At 37.7% G+C, this 17,772-nt stretch overlaps 2 protein-coding genes across 4 annotated transcripts in view; one reads left to right on the forward strand and one right to left on the reverse strand.

Moving 5' to 3' along the window:
- The window catches only part of kcnn2 (potassium calcium-activated channel subfamily N member 2), a 44,452-nt gene extending 38,926 nt beyond the window's left edge, over positions 1–5,526 (reverse strand). For both annotated transcript variants that reach the window (XM_065290461.2, XM_065290460.2), the window contains exons 1-2: positions 4,093–5,526; positions 2,761–2,856 (exon numbers count right to left, since the gene is read on the reverse strand). In XM_065290461.2, the coding sequence (XP_065146533.1) occupies positions 2,761–2,856; positions 4,093–4,848 (852 nt within the window). In that variant the 5' untranslated portion in view covers positions 4,849–5,526. The remainder of the gene's footprint in view (positions 1–2,760; positions 2,857–4,092) is intronic.
- Positions 5,527–5,702: 176 nt separating this feature from the next.
- Positions 5,703–17,772, forward strand: part of smarcad1b (SNF2 related chromatin remodeling ATPase with DExD box 1b) — a 30,605-nt gene continuing 18,535 nt past the window's right edge. The window contains exons 1-7 of one of the 2 annotated variants that reach the window (XM_073816060.1): positions 5,703–6,715; positions 8,662–8,788; positions 8,877–9,015; positions 10,725–10,773; positions 10,945–11,042; positions 13,548–13,646; positions 13,736–13,814. In XM_073816060.1, coding sequence (XP_073672161.1) covers positions 6,667–6,715; positions 8,662–8,788; positions 8,877–9,015; positions 10,725–10,773; positions 10,945–11,042; positions 13,548–13,646; positions 13,736–13,814 — 640 coding nt within the window. In that variant the 5' untranslated portion in view covers positions 5,703–6,666. The remainder of the gene's footprint in view (positions 6,716–8,661; positions 8,789–8,876; positions 9,016–10,724; positions 10,774–10,944; positions 11,043–13,547; positions 13,647–13,735; positions 13,815–17,772) is intronic. The other variant, XM_065290458.1, reaches the window with a different exon arrangement.

Below are 17,772 nucleotides of genomic sequence, written 5' to 3' on the forward strand. Positions count from 1 at the left end.
CTCTTTTAAAGGTCTTCTGTTCTTTTTTTAATCTCAAGGGTCATTTCATAATTTAACGATAACCATAACGTTAATGATAACTACCACGCCACCGAACAATAACGATAATTTTACATTAATCGCTTGTGCGCTGCAGTACTCACACAAATCATTTACCTTTACTTATGTATGCAATTGTTTACATGTCATTGGATGTTTAAATATGCTGTTCTTCATGCATTTACAGCAGCTATAACAATATGTCTTTTTCAGCACGCTGCGTTTCGCATATCTTAATAATGAATCTTATTTGTGTAATCTACTATCTTATCTATTAGCGTAGTCAATGTAGGAGGAAAAAAATGACGTAGTCAATTTCTCAGCGCTGGATACCAGAGTAATTTTGTTAGGGACCTCACCAAAGAACTTCTCCACAGTGTCGTATGCCAGTTCAAATATGGGAGCACTTTAAACTTGAATAGATTTGATTGGCTATCAATGGTTCATCACTTACAAAAAAAAAACGCTTGATTCCAAAGATATTGTTCCATGGTATATTAAAACTTAGTTTTTATAGTTATAGCTATCATCCATAGTGTGAATGGCCCAACAGATTCTACTACAGAAACAACCTGGTCATGCAACTGCACACATCATAATTGTTTCATTAACAACTGTTATTACTTTAATGCCTACTATCAAAGTCTTTTTAAGGAAGTCGCATAACCCCCAGCTATATTTGCAATGCCTCCAGGTCTTGTTTAGAACAAGACAAATGAGAACTGTCGATTCTGTGTCCCTCGCCCAGAGGATTCCGATTGGTTCTTTTTACTGGGAGACGGGACTTGTTAATATTAAATATCTTTGCTACTATATTTAGGCTTTAGTCACTGTCAACTTTAGCCAACCATCACTAGAAACCATCAGAAAATTCAGCTGAAATTTCAGTTAAATGTTGTCCTTGAAGCCAAAAATGAATGCTCATCCTAATGTCATATCTAATCCATCTTACGTGTGTAAAGGAAATGAGACGTTTTCACGAACTTCACAGCCTCGAATTTCAATCTGCATATTTATAAACATGACACGTTCAAGGGCAATTAAGTGAATAATGATGTATACTCATACACAGCTACCATATGGCATCAGTGCATGAGTCTCACTTAGTACTTATCTATATTTTATGTTTTCGGAGTCCCCATCTACTTTCATATTTGTTGCATGGAAAAGATCAACATTAAGATTCGTACGATTCGAGATAATGACATAAGAGCTGTATGTTCTACAAATAAACATGAAAAGTACCCCAAAATGTTCCTGGTTGCTGTTTGTAATTGTTAAAGATCTTCCCATGTAATGCCTTGGCACTGGAAACTCCAAAGAAAAATGCGACTAATAGCATTACCGCTTTCCTCAAGCTACACACCATTAACTAATAACACTCGCCCCGTTCCGGCAATAGAGCAAAGATCTTGTTGGCACTATATTTCTACTGGCAGTCTAAGCTCATGGGTGCTCCTTGGTGTAATCTAGATGCCTGATTTATAGGTTTTGCTATTTACTTAAGTATCGTTCCAACCTGATATATATCAACTTACTTGTCAGGTTGCTTTCAAGTGTCAGCCAAGAAAATAAATAGAAGTGCAATAATTATATTGGCTGGTCTTGGGTCTTTCCCCTACCCAGAATGCAACCAGGCAATGCAGACTGAAGGGCAAGGAAAACATCTGTTTTATATTAATGTTGTGTTAGTTAATTTCGGCTATTTGAACGTTAACCTTGTTAACTCCTATTGTGGGTCTTTATTAAAAACGCATTTACCTAAATTGCCAGTTAAACGCAAATTAAACACAATGATATTTACGAGAAGAGCAATGTTTGGCTAGCAGCACACTTTTCTTGGGTATCTACAAGAGAAGGATAGAAAGGAGGAAAGAAAGAATGAAAGACAGAATGGAAAAGGAAAGAAATCAAATAAATCAATAACGCATAATGTGTCTGACTGCAGAGTATTTAAAACGGCATCATAGACGCTATTCGGATTTTAGAGGATTCCCTCCTCCCGGCGGAAGCTGAATGGCATCCTTCTTAATAGCATTACTTAATGCATTACATTGATGCTGAATAGCATAAAATTCATTTAAGTAATACAACATTGCACTGATGCAAGGTCACAGCATTGAATATTTTCCAAGTTTTTCAAAGTGCAAAGTTTCTGACTATAAAGTGAAGTTTCTTTCTTCACCATATATAGGCAACATACAAGAACTCACTCTACGTTAATATGAAGAAACTGAAGGCAGACTAAAAGTATAGATACTAAATCTCAAACTAGATTTCCATTAAGAAAGGACAGGTGCAGGTCTCAAGTAAGCACACTTAATGCTATTTGCATCCCATCTTATGCTCTGGTAGATTTCGGTAATTCTTTAAGAAGATTGATAAATACTAGATTTTATGGGGTACTACAAGGTTCATTAAACCTGGTCTTGTCTATTCAAACTAGCTAATAAACTATTAACAGCAGTTGAGTCAAGTCTTCAAGCCACTGACAGGATTTCACAGCATGGTTCCATTTAAACGGCGGGAAATGGAGAGGATGCAATATGATTGAAGGTAATCCGATTGCAAACTTATGGTAATGGATATCATTTCCAATGCAATATGTTAAGCATTAGTCTGGAGATGAGGATGTTTAAACTCATTGTAAAACGTTCTGCAAAAGCACCAAAATTAACATTACTGTGGTGTGGAAAAAACAGTAAAGAGTTATATAGTTACCTGAATCTCCCTGGCATGATATATGATAATCAGACCGAGAAGAATGATTGTAGAAAGGCTTATCAGGCATTTTAGGGCTAAAGAATACAGTGACTCCTGCAAAAAAACAAAGTAAACAACAAATTCAACCCAATTGTTAGTTAATTATAAATGCAACGATTTTGAAACCACACCTGCTACAATTTCCCCTAAAAGACATAAGATTTTCAAATGATATTAAGAGTGTTTACACTTTTTAAAGTGTCTAGATTGAATCAGATGTTCTTGAAGTCTGAGAACGTCAAATCATAATACTTTAGTGAAGTACTTAGCCTTCACTAGTACAGTGAACATAATGCATTGTTGTAATTGAGTTGTTGTATACGTGTCAGATGTTTGTTTTGTAAAGAAACTAATTAAGTATTAAGGTACAAGGTGTTTGAATTTCCCTCCATGTTTTGATGTCACCCCTATAAAGTGTTTCTCAGGGCTGTTCAACACAAGCCTGTATATCTTCTACATATTGATTTTTCTGGATCTTTACTAAGTTATTATTGTTTCTCCAGTGGTGTAATTATGTTATCCATAAAAACACAATTATGCAATCCACGTTATCTTGAGAAAAGCAAAGAAGACACTAAAAGTACATATGAACCTGGCTTATTACAACACTCTAAAATTGGCTGGGTTATTTATTTTTGACCCATAATGGGTAGATATTGGACAGAACACATGCTGGGTTAAAAATGACCCCATGCTGGGTTGAACATGACCCAATGTTGGGTTGTTGTTATGCAACCATGGGGCATATTAACCCAGCAGTTGGGTTTAAACATCCCAGCATTGGGTCAACTTTAACCCAGCGGTGTGTTTTGTCCAATATTTAACCCATTACTGTATGTGTAAAAAGTAACCCAGCCATTTTTAGAGTGGAGCAATATTTAATAAAAATTATTTATTTTGAGTTTGCCAAAGTTTCAAGTGCGAAAAAACAATAAATAAATTAGAATTAAATGTGCATTTAATTAAACAAAATGTAGACTTTTTTTACAATTTTATGTGTCACGTGTAGGTCATTCTCACTGTTTTTTATGTATTCAAAATATTTTTTTTCCTTTTGTTATTAGAGCTATTAAAAGAATCTTACATGATCCATCGTTAGAACTTACTATCATAATAGGTTAAAAAACTGCCAAAGCAAACAAAAACGCTTTACGCGGAGAATAAACGTGACCTTCATTCATCCGCACTTCCCAAACTTCTCGTTTTTATGTCCCAAACCGGACCCCGATAAATTAATCCCGACCTGGAAGTGGTAGACCCGCAGGACTGGATCACTATTAAGTTACGCACCTTTCCGTATGCTCCCCACGAGAGTTCGGTCTCAATAACCATGACCACGATGCCAAACATCCCAAAGATGAGCGCGTAATCGCTCAGTCGCTTTCTCTTCTCAAACAGGGCCCTCCGGTGCCCGAGCTTTTGTCCAATGTTCTGGTTCTTCTTTTTGCCCGACTTCCCACCGCTGTGGCCACATCCACCCCCTCCCCCGTCCCCCGCCGAATAAGGCATAAGGGTGGCGGAGTTTTTCTCCGGTTTGGAGGCGACGGTGTCGGACGCGTCCGCCGCAGAGACCGGCTGCAGCGGCTGGGACTCGGAATCAAACTCGTGCAGGTTCCTGCGGGACGAGCTCAAGTTGCTCAGCGGCCGCATCACGCCGCCGTTATATCTGCAGCTGCTCATGGCTATTTGGGTGTAAGAGTTACTCTCTCGGTGGCTGCTGGCCGTGCTGCCCCGATTGTTCTGCCGGTTCTGGTCGCGATGAGGATGATGATGGTGATGATGTCTGGATGAACTACCATGACTAGAGGGCGTGAACTCGCTGTACTGAGCACCTTGCCTGGTTGAAGATGACACGGACGGCGTCCTCAAAGTTCCCAGCGGCGTCCCGTGGCTTTTTCTTGCATCCTCGCAGGTGGAGGAGTTATTGCAGGTGCAGTGACGGATGGAGCGCTCGTCCTCGCGCCCGCAGTATTGCTGGTACTTACAGTGCTGCTGCTGATGATGATCCGGATAGAAATCGTTGTGCAACTGCAATGGGATTTCCATGTCAGAGCTGCTGTTTAAAGCAGCAGCAGACGGAAAGCCCCGAGCATGCAACCTACCGAGGGGGCGTTTTGATGAGTAGCGTTGGATACAAGCTGGCGCGAGGATCGACCCATGTCGGCTCCTGTAGATCTGTGGGCGCGCTTCCGATTGGTCGATCGACCCAAAACAACTGGACCGACGTCACTTGAGAAAGGGGACAACATGCTTTAAAAAAAAAAAAAAAATACATACATTTACGATATATACTTTACATGTAGTAGTCGGTTGTGCAGTTAAACTTGAGTCCATTCAGCCACTGCGATGTCATGAATTAAAGAACTGATTATAATTAATAGTAATAATCATGTTTAATCAAGTAGCCTAGGTATTTTAGCCTACTTGGTAACCTTCATAAATATTTTTTCAACCTTTAGCATGTGTTCCAGTTTATTAAAAATAAATGTGTTTAGTCTGTGTGTCTCTTTACGTTTAGATGTTTTGGTACTATCGGCTCCCTACTTGAGCGCTTCAGGTCACAGTACGCGCGCGTGCACGTGGTGTAACATTACTCTACTGCGAACAGCGGGCACCACAAAATGAGTAAAAAAAAAAGCAAATTGGTCCCTCAGTGATGTGACAGTGGTGATGTTTTCGGTGAATACTATTTATATGTTTATGTATAATGTGTTAAAAACCAGCTGTAATAAATTCATGACACAAAATGCAAAATATCCCATATCTCAAAAAACACAATAACAGCACCACAAAGCATCAGTATGCAAAAAGTGTTTACCCTTATGTAAAAGCATACTAGTATGAAGTGAGCACGGGCAAAACAGTCGCTGCAGTATACTGCAGTCACAGCACGTCACCGCGCACGCAGCGTCAGCAGCAGCTCCAAACGCCTCTCTTGCCAGTTTGCATCCTGGTGAGGAGATATCAATCGTTAGGCACCGCTGAGCTTTTATCAATCAAATACTGAATATAAATAGTACGCATAACCAGTCTGACAGTTTACGCATGGATTTCAGATCATTAGAGATGCGTTCATCGGTGTTTAGTAGCTAAGCGATTACTGTAATTTGTAGGCTTCTTTACGTGAAGCTTTCCAGATATCTTACTGAAATGATCCCGATGTTTATTTTGTTACATACAAATATTGACAAATATAAATGAACAATGATTAATGTTGTCACAATGCGTGGTGTAAATAGTGCATTAATATTTTAGCCTTATCTCTCGCTTTCTTACTGTAATACTAATTGTAAATATGCATTCATGTTTAAAATAGCATCCTTTCTCGCTGTATGTTATTATTGTTTTAATATTAATATATGAACGTGTTGTAAATAATGCATTCATGTTTTATTAATTATCCTCTCTTTTACACTCATTCCCCTGTGACTCACGTCAAGGCAAGTCCGCGTTCATGCGAGTTCACGTGGGTACCTTCACGGCCACCGTACTTACAGATGTTACAACCAACCGGCTAGCTTGCGTTGTCTTTATTCATTCATACATACGATACACACCCGGCAAAATATCCAAAATAATTAGTAGTACCAGAGAAACACGTTGAGTTATAAAGGCTTATCTGCTCATTACCGATACCAGAACCCGATAATGTGCGTTTTATTGCAAATGCGATAATTGATTAGCTCAGCTGTGTTGAGCTCTTTGTTAAAGGGAGAGAGGGGCATTACTGTTATTGTCTAAAATGAGCTCATTTTTATTGATGGACTGTTTCGGCGAACGACGAGTCAGGTGACTGTATCGATTCAGATTCATGACATGTTATTTAAACCTGGATTCAGCTGTTGTCAAAGCATAACGTGAACAATGAGAAGAAAGACTGGAGCTGCATCCTCAAATCATGCACATCTCACGGGTAGGCTGTGACAAGTGTGAGACAAAACCCTGTTCATTCACATGAAAAGTGTATCTTAGTTGTTTTTCATTTTCTTCAGTTTTTCAAATAGTATTATGATATATAACATAAATTAAATCCACATTTAAACATGAGTGAATCTCCACTAACAACAAATTACATGTCATAAAAAATATTTAGTATTTATTATATAAACTGTAGTAAAATGTTTAGATACTAAAGTGTTTTTGAACCTTATTGTAGAGTATTTAGTTTATAGGGCTGGGTATCGATTCAGATGTTCCAGATCGATTCGATTTCGATTCACAAGCTATCGATTCGATTCTGATTCTCGATTAAATTTTCGATTCTGGTTCTCAGGTAGGTTTTTATACTCGATTCTCGATTCAACTCAATGAATATAGATTTAATACAAATACTATATTAATAAAAAAGAACAGTGAACAGCAGTTTACAAGTGGGTAATTAATAAAAAGAAATTAAAAACCGTCTTGCTTACGAAATCTAAAATGCTTCCATTCCTCCGTTCAATGTTTGTGGAAATAAATATGAAAAAAATCGATTCTGCTCTTTCTTTGAGAATCGATTTTTAATCGACCACGTTTTAAAAAACGATTAATCGAAAAATCAATTTTTTTGCCCAGCCCTAATAGTTTAGCACAGTAGTAAATACCATAAGTATATTTTGTGTAGGAAATGTAGACACTGATATGTGTCTGATTGACATCTACTCTATTTAATTATGTTTCTGGTCTCAAACCTTTAGCGCATCTATTTATATTAATTTATTTGGCAGTCTTTTTATCCAAAGGAACTTACAGTACGTTCAATCAATACCCTTTATCAGTATGACCTCAAACCCATCACTTCTGTAATACTAATGCAATGCTCTACCAACTGAGCTATTTTCTCATTAACACCTTCTAGGCTTCTTGTATTTATCAAGATGAAGTAAATCAAATAAATAGGAATTGAATTTAAAATAAATAGGTCTTGGTTAATTTAGATTTATGCATTTGGCAGATGCTTTTATCCAAAGTGACTTACAGTACATTCAATCTATTTCAATACAATATGTCAGTATGTGTGTTTCCTGGATTTCAAACTGACAACCTTTTGCGCTACTAACCCATTTCTTTTCCAACCGAGCAACAGAAACGCCTGGTTTCTACTAAAATTGTATTGTAAGAGCTTGTATAGATTAAATAAATTGAATAAATCTAAATTCCCATAATGTTTATGATCATTTTAAGAGAAACATCTAAAACATATATGACACAAACATAAACATAAAATTTACCTCTGTCTAAAATTATTCTCCAAAAAAAAAAGGTTTAAGTAGTTCAGGATTTAAAATGTTTAGGGAAAATCAATTATGTTCTTATGATAAAAAATACCTAACTGTTCCTATAGCATAAAGGGGACATTTCACAAGACCTTTTTAAGATGTCAAATAAATCTTTGGTGTCCCCAGACTACATATGTGAAGCTTTAGCATACCATATAGATAACTATAGCATGTTAAAATTGCCATTAAAAATGTGTGTCCTTTTCAATGCAGATGAGCTGATCTCATTCACTAAATGGCAGTGGCGTGGTTGGATTGTGCATTTTAAGGGGTGGTATTATCCCCTTCTGACATCACAAGGGGAGCCAAATTTCCATGACCTATTTTTTCACATGCTTGCAGAAAATTGTTTATTAAAACTAAGTTACCGGGTTGATCTTTATCAACACATTTTCTAGGTCATGATATTTCCAATTTAACTGATTACATTTGCAGCACAAAATACCATAGGTTCAAATCCCAGGGAACTCGCTTAACATGCATACCATGAAGGCATTGTAAGTCATTTTGGATTAAAGCATATCTCAAATGCCTAACTGTACAATAAATTATGAAAATGTTTAACTGCTTCCTAAAGCTTATTGCTTTATTCTAACAGAGTCTGATACTATCATCCCGGAGACGCCTGAACCCAAGCGTCCATCGGGAACATCTCTTTCTATTGCCCATTCTGACTCTAATGACTCTGATATTGAGATATCTGGAAGTTCTTTGATACAGGAAAGGTAAGTAATGAACTTTATGTAAGCACAAGACCTATTCAGGATCAAAATGTACTGTATAACATTATGTTTTACACACTTTGATATTAAGGCAAGAAGAGTCTGAGAGGAAATTAGCATTGACTGAGAATGAGATATCACCGTCTTCCGGTGAAGAAGAATTACCTGTTCAGAAGAATAACAGAACAACAAGATCTACCTCACAAACATGTCAGAAACAGTCACAAAAGGTAAAAACTTAATCACTTACTTCTTAGCTCCTATAGAGCAGTGCTTCTCAATCAATGCTTCTCCAGGCCTGTTTTGATAGGAAGAAATAATGGTTGTAAACTTTTATTATCTTGTAAACAGGGTAAATGTTAATAAGCATATAAACTTCTTGAATAGATGAGAAAACTTTCCATGTTAATGCAAGAATATTGAATCAAACTACACTATAAAAAATGCTTGGTTGTTTTAACCAATGGTTAGGTCAAGTATGGACAAACCCAACCGCTGAGTAAAAATTTACCTAGAAATTCCTTATTTTCCAAAAACCAGGCCATTGTTATGCAAGGTAATAGTAATAAGTATGAAATAAGGGTTTATTGTCAAAAAGGAATAAGGTACCAGAGGCTGTGCTTTATTGTGGAATAAGTCACGGTCGAAGGGCATCGTTAGGCATGACACGAAGGCGAGGGCCTGCAACCCCTTCAGCTGTGACCTAATAATGATACATCACTAGCCTTGAGTACCATATTGCTTTTATTAAATGGATATTACACAATGCCAAGATTAGAGCAAAAAAAGATGTATCAATGCAACTTTTAACAGTAATATCAATAAAAGCCCCCCCATCTGCTAGAAAAATAGTCCCTGAGTGACTGTAAACAACACAATGTTGCACTTACGTCAATGTTGGTAAGGGTGCTATGCATTTATACACAGAGTCGCTGGGTGCAGCGGTCTCAAGGTCTACAACTAACCATTTTATAAGGATAAATAAGGTTTGTGCCAACCACAATTTAATTTGAATGTATAAACAATTTCCACTGAAAAATGTGTAATTAAATTAGAAACCAAACACGCAGTAAGTTGCATTAGGCATTTCACAGTAATTTGAGTAGTTTGATTTGATTTAAAAAACAAAAATGTAATGCATACTGTTAGGGATGCACGATTATGATCAAATTCATAATTGACGATTATTCACTTTTATACTTTATTTGCGATTATTCTTGCCGATTAAAAGATTTTTTTATTACTTGTTTTCTAAACATCCCAAACTAAATAATGTTATGTAAATCACAAATAATTATTGGAGTAGAAAAATCAAAAACGAATTGGTACTATGGTAAAATTAATGTAAAATCTGGCAGAACTATTTAAAGGGATAGTTCACCCAAAAATTAATATTATGTCATCATTCACTCACTCTCATGTTGTAAGAAACCCGCATACATTTCTTTGTTTTGATGAACACAGAGGAAGATATTTTGAGAAATGTTTGTAACCACCCCATTAACCTCCATAGTAGGAAAAAGAATACTATGGAAGTAAATGGGGTCCACAAATGGTTTGGTTACAAAAAATTCTCAAAATATCTACCTTTGTGTTCATCAGAACAAAGACATTTATACAGGTTTAGAACAACATGAGGGTGAGTAAATGATGACAGAATTTTCATTTTTGGGTGAACTATCCCTAAAAGAAGCACTGCTTTTTAAAATGTTTGGGGTTAGTTTGGGCATATTAATCTGTGTTCATAGTGGTCTAAACCTGGTTTCATGGTTTAGTGAAATTATTAGTTAGAAATTATAAAAATAAATTCAGTTAATTAAATAAAATCGATACAGGAATGCTGGGTGCTGGTGTAGTTATGTTGTAACACGATGCATTTTGGATGAACTTCAACTGTGATTTTTATTGCACGACAATAAACATTTTATTGACGTTATAGGTGACCAGGAGCGCTTCCCCCTCGCCCCTGAAGACATCTGGGAGAGCAGGTACAGATGAGCATGACAAGTCGCTCCATCAGTCTTAACACATCCCATGAAAGCGTATTGATCGCTCGCACAGCTTCAATATTGCTGAATCCGACTGAGTTATAGACGAAGATGCATTTACCGCATTGATCAGTACGCTGCTGAACCCTTTCGCCACGCTCTCTGTTTCAGAGTCTGATTCGGTCCACGGGAGGAGACATCAGCAGATGCGTGGGTCCTCCCAGGAGAGCAGCTGCTCCCAGCACGGCAAAAGTGTGCAGGATCCGTCGGTGAGCTCAGTCAATGGATTACTGTGGCACGCAATCTCACTGATTCTGACAGCAAAGCATTTAATGCCCCCGCAGAGCTACTATGGCTAAATTGACAACAGTGTCCTGATCAAGGACACTAACAGTACGTCTATTCCAACTGGGATGTCAGCTGATGAATCCCTTTTCTGGATGATTTATTAGTCTGTTTGTTATTTGTTTTTTTTACATTGTTTAATGTACGGCTCATCTTAAAGAAATAGTTCACTATAATATGAAAAACTTTCTCGTGCTCATGCAGTGTCAGATTTAATTTATTTTATTTTATATAGCGCTTTTCACAATAGTTTAATGGTTTCAAAGCAGATTTACATTAATAGATGCAGAAGAAAACAGAGATATTGATGGACAACATAAGCAGCAAAATACAGCGGCTAAACTGTCCTAGTGAGCTTAGTAATAATGTAACGCTTAGAAGAGAGTGCTAAGTTAAGCCAATATCAAAAAACCCTAGGAGAAAAAAACTCCTATAAAATATTAAAATTATCTAACCATTTTCAATTGATACATGACATATTCATGGCAAAATACACATCTATAATGTCAAAATTAATTGGTTCTTCATCACAATTTACAGTATAATACGTCCAATGGAAACACGTCCACTTCGCAAAAACTCCCATATATCACAAAATTGGTTGTTTTTAAAGGGACAGTAAGTAGGGTTTTAAGTGTTTTATTAATCAAAATCAATGTCTTTACTCATAAATATGTCCTTGTTTGTGTCAAATGACCTCTGCCAATGATCTGACTTTTCTTTGAAAGCTTAGAATTCTTCTCTTTACTTACATTGAACGGGTAAGTACAAGCAGGCTTCCATGTCGTTTCGCGTATTGATAAACTATAATAGCAAAGAGGGACAAAAAGCACAAACCTACCAAAGCGTTTTCATTCAGAACACGTGAACCAGCTGAAACGGACAAAGGAGATCAGTGAGTACATAACGGCTACCGTAGTTGCAACACGCATTTGGAAATGCGAGGTGCTAGAGAGCACTGTTCGTTTGAATGCAAAATACAATTTCACCACTAGATGGGGGTAAATCCTACTTACAGTCCCTTTAAGGCAATAATTTGTTTTTTTGCATTTACAGGTCATCTGACTTGTGTACAGTCACATGATCATTCTTTAAAGATGTACTTAAACCTTCCAGAAGCACCCCATACGTTGTCGCTCCCCAGTATAAGGGGCTTGACTCGCCATTAATGCTTGGATAACACGCCTGCATCTACTTAAATAAAAGGTGTATTCCACTTTATGTGGCGCCATATAGACCAACAGGCGGATGACATCGAAGTACACCGAGAGTGATTCAAGAGCAAACAGCTCAGTACGATTTCTCATTCTGCGTGGCAGCATCGAACAAACCTAATGGCTAGCGCAGGGTCTGCGATACTTAAACTTAATGACATCAGTTGCCATGACTATTGAAAGGACTAACCCGAGTGGAAAAAATACTGAAATTGGTCAAATGTAAACATTTTAGTCGCAAAACGTGTTTTTTAATCAAAATATCGCAAAAGTTTTGCACAAATCTGTAATGGAAACCAGGCTAATGAGATTCAACTATATCAGTGTGCCACCATACCTGAACTTACTACGCTTATCTGTAATATAAATATTGAGAGAAATGTCATGTTTTGGTGAACTCTCCCTTTAATTGTTGGATAGAGACTTTTAAGATTAAAGGGACCAACAGACCAAAATCAACATAATTTAACGAGAGAATAGTTTTAACTGCTTACCTTTCATTAAAGGTTAATTTTATATTAAAGGCAGAGTGCACGATTTCTAAAAAAAAAACACTTTGGACAAGGCCGGGCTGACTACCAAAACACACTTGTAGCACATCAGCAGTAAGGGATGTGTCTACTAAACACATCGTTGCCGGGGTTGCATATGTGTGGGGTGGATCTATCAAAAGAAGGTCCAGATTCTATTGGGGTAGGGGTGTGGTGTGTAATATCATGTATAATGTAATATAATGGTGTGAATATGTGTTCATGTTTAGTTTTTTTTTTAAACGCCGTATTTTTCACACAATTTACTTATCTGTATACCGCTTTTCTCACATTTTCCTGTTGGTGGAGTTTAGTCAGAAACTCTTATTTTGACATCGTTCTTCAGCCGGGAAGTAGAGGGCTGTAGTCCAAACTGGCTTGTAGGCTTTAAAAGGGGACATCTATTAAAGAAATGATATCGCTTGGCATTGAACTTTGAGCTTTATCATTTTGCAGGTATCATTTATGTTGTAACAGCAACATTATATAAGTTAAAAAAGTGGGATCCGGAAAAAAGGGACCTTAAAATCTAGTTTATCTAGAATATCTAAAAGCTTACAACAAACATATAATTTGTGTATTTGTTTAAAAAAGTAATGTAACCCTAAAATGCTGTCCATCTTCACTTAATTTACTACAGTATGCAGAGAAATATTTGAAACACTTTGTGTTTATGCCTTAACAGATAGATGATTCAGAGGACGAAGAGCCAAAACCGGGATCCAAAGAACAGGAACGTATGCTGAGAAAACTCCAGAGGAAGTTTCCACATCTGAATAAAAATGTAAATTAAATGCAAAAGTTGACTGAAAGCTGGTGATGGAATGTGGAACAAATATTTGTTTGCAGGTTAAAGTCTGTGTGTTGTTGCAGGAACTCAGGGATGTACTGCACGAACACAGCTGGCTTGTTGAAGATGCCTTAGAAGCACTACGAATGTTTTCTGACACTGGTAAGTTTTCATTATATATTCAATTTTTTAAGGTACACCAACGCTGTTTCCGAAATCGCCTACTTTCATACTTTATAGAAGAAAGGAGAAGATGTCTCCTTCTTCTTTAGGTGACTCCACTCCCAAAGGCTCACGGGATAGTAAAGTGTCCATCGAATGCACACTTTAAAATCTTGCCGAGGTAGCAGGTCATCCGGTCATACTCAGCTTGTTGTCATATTCAAAAATGTAGGGAAGAAAATGTAAAAAAGGATAACAGTTGTTCCTTGTGGTTAAACTACACTTCTTTAACAGTATCCAAGTTAATGGTTCACTTGTTGTAATGGCAACATATATCACGTGATCAACATGTAGTATGGATGTAGTATGTCTGAATTTTATTCACACTACCCATATTCATACTATATTAAACATATTGTTTAATCTAATTCAGTACGTACTGTCACAGTATGTGATTTTGAAAGCAGGACAAGTGATTTTAAGTTGCATCTTATTATTCTGCCAATATAAGAGAGATCTTGGACTCTTTACTGACACCTGTTAGTAAGGAGATATGTAACCCGGGTTATCAGGTTACTAGTTAAGATTAAGAATTATAAAATAATAATAAAGTGAAAAATAATAAAATACTTAAGTGAAAAAAGTGAAAAAAGTAAGAAAGGAGGAAAGCTCTAGAAGGAAAACTGTTTTGCCCAATCACAGCCCTTATTTCAGTGACTGACTCGCCAACGAGCCAATGTTAGCAGCACTTTCATAAGCCCCACCCACAACCTGCAGCAGCGCTGCTGGACTGTCAGTTTGAGAGACAGAGCGGGAGAGTGAAACGGAGCAGCTACACAGAGCGATATTCAGAGATCCTCTGTTATAAAGTTTTAAAATAGATCGCGAATAACTTTGAATGCAGTAAATAGTCATATTTCTGAACGGATTCGATTACGTGAAGTTGTCATTGGAGTGAGAGGACGACAAAGCGAAGATTTGTGAACTGAAAGTGGATGAAATCCAACGGAGAATTGGAGTGTTGCAAATGAGCTTATTTGAATATATATGAAGTTATTGCCTTGGTGAGTCACATTTTACGTAATACATTATCTGAGAAAAGTGTCATTAACTAAATAAGCTATTGATATGGAGTGTTTACATGGGCCACGTGAGCACAGCGTGAGCTGTAGTATTAGCACGAGGGCTAAAGCTAATTTCACGTGCAAAGATGCTGATGAAATGTGATTGTGAAATTTAAATGTTAAAAAGTTAAATAAGTGTTGAAACATGATTTAATACTTTAATCGAAGTGTATACATGATTTTGCTGTTAAGATTTTTGCTGTTAAAAAAAGTTGAAATTGATATTGATTGTCTTTCTGCCTTGTATTTTTTCAAGGCTGGGTTTTTTTTGTGTCTATGATTTATTCTACGTGATTTCCTGTGAGAGATTCCTGTTTTGTGCCATATTTAATCCTTCTGGAGAGGAATCTGTGTATCTGACGTGATTAAATATGCACAATGGCGAGCCACCAACGAACCCGTTTCCACTTTGAACTGTGCTAAAATTCACCAACTGGTAGGAAAATTCCATTTTTTCTTGCTTTTGGACACAAAAGACTTTCGTTCTTGGAACTTTCGATATTTTCGCTACCAAAAAGGAGAGATGGTCTTTTGAACTTGAGCTTATTGAAAGAGTTTAATAACTCTTGTTACTGAACTGAATCATTTGATTCACGAACTGTGTTCAACTGAGTCGTTTGATCCTTATTTGAACTGAATTGAATCAATTTGATGCATTTGTGTATTTTCAACTCATATTGTTGAGTATTCTGTTGAGTCTGAAAAGAAAAGTGATCTGTTCTGAGAAATTTGAATCACATACAGTGTTCTGAGTTAAATTGAATGTACAACAATACTTTTTTGGGTTTATTGAATGTAATATTTTGTTGAAGGTTATATCATTTGCAAAATATTTTGGCTGAAGTGAAAGAATCACACACTACTGTTTTTATTTTGAGAGTGTTATTTATTTTTACATTTTGTGAAGAGTGTGAAACTTCAAATTGAATTTGTCAAAGTGTTGAATTTTTTGGTCCTATAAGAAATGGAAGAAGATCTTTGTTAATTGTTGATCTTCACTGTTAACAACTGATTTCATATCTGTGAACTATTCATTGAAACAAATAACAAAATAGAAATTTTCTACAATAATACAATTCACTGAATCAGAACAAACTTTGTCAGTCACTTACTCACCTGCTGTACTGCCTCCACTCTCCAGTAGACGTTCCTTGCTTCTGATATACATTGGCCCATACTGAAAATTATTACTAGCTGTAGCGCATCAGTCACGTTGCACGCTACATGTTACAACTTTGGCGAGCCAGCCAGGAGAGAGGACGCAGCAGAAATTAAGGTGAATAACTACTGAGATCGACGTACAGTGAATCAGACAAACAGACAAAATGGATGTTGTAGGGAGAGAAAATGTCAATGTGCAAAATGCAGTCATCGTTAGTGGAGTAACACTGACTGAAGAGGACCAAGTTCTAGAAACATACCTTTCAAGATTTGGCTCTGTACGACGCAACCTGCTAATTGATGATCCGCAGTCAGAGTTTCATCGCAATGCAATAGTAGAGTTCACACACAGGTCAGCTATGAGCAATCTCGAGCCCCAGCTGCCTCTAACTTTAGTGAGCCCCACTAATACAGACATTGTGTTCCGTGTGCGCGCCCTGGGTACGGTTCACACCCCCACCATTGGTACTGCCACTGTTGAGTGCTTGGAGAAACTACAAGGAATAGCAAGCGCCAACGGAGAAACTTTACAAGATGTCCTCCAACGAGAGTTGATGAAGGTTGGTGGGGCGAAAACTCCAGTTGATGTGCCACTAGAGACAAACCCCTTGACAAGCGCTACTAGCACCCCCTCAAGGTTGGAAGGATTCAGGTCACCCTCTGTCTTGAGATTGGAACCCGAAAACCCAGCCAAAGCAACTAAAGGCGCAACGTCGCCCCACTATTTGAATGATGCTGACTCTGTTGAGACCATATCAGTGAAATTTCCCACGTCTGCTTTGCACCCCCCAGGTGTCCAGAGAGTAGTAATGGAGCATATTGTAAAGACGAGTGATCCTGTGTCCCCGCACAACGCCTTATTCCGCCTTAAAGCTTTCTCTGGACGGAGCCCACGCCCAAGCAATGAGCCTGACTTCGACACCTGGCGGGCAAGTGTTGATTACCTGCTAAACGAGCCATCCCTTCCAGAGTCACACAAAACACGCAGGATTATAGATAGTCTGTTACCACCAGCTTCTGACATTATCAAACATGTGAGCCCACTTGCCCCTTCGACAGAGTGCCTTAAGCTGCTTGAGTCTGTTTACGGTTCAGTGGAAGACGGAGATGAACTATTAGCCAAATTCATAAGCACTCTTCAGAATCCTGGCGAGAAGTCATCCGTCTACCTTCACAGACTACACGTTGCCTTGAGTGCTACCATCAGACGGGGTGGAGTTGCAGAAAATGAACGAGACCGATGTCTGCTAAAGCAGTTCTGTCGTGGCTGCTGGGACAATATTCTGATTGCAGACCTGCAGCTCGAAAACCGAAAACTGGACCCACCTCCTTTTGCCGAGTTAGCTATACTTATCCGTACGGCTGAAGAAAAGCAAACGTCGAAGGAAGAGAGAATGAGAAAGCATCTTGGTGTGAGTAAACACCAACCAGCTCCACTCAAACTGCGAACTGCAGCCCACCAACAGTCTGCTTATTGTTGTGACGCAACAGAGGAGGATTTTAACAACACTCTAGCCCCTGACACTCCTAAGCAGAAAACACCTAAGCAGAAAACTAAAACTCAACACCCTGAGATGTCTGAAGTAAGCATTCTGAAGAAAGAAATCGTTGCTCTCCAAAGCCAAATTGCGGCCATTAAAACAGCTACTAACAAGGAAGTGAGAGAGCAAGGA

This window comes from Paramisgurnus dabryanus, chromosome 10 (assembly GCF_030506205.2).
Source record: "Paramisgurnus dabryanus chromosome 10, PD_genome_1.1, whole genome shotgun sequence".
NCBI classification, from domain to species: Eukaryota; Metazoa; Chordata; class Actinopteri; order Cypriniformes; family Cobitidae; genus Paramisgurnus; species Paramisgurnus dabryanus.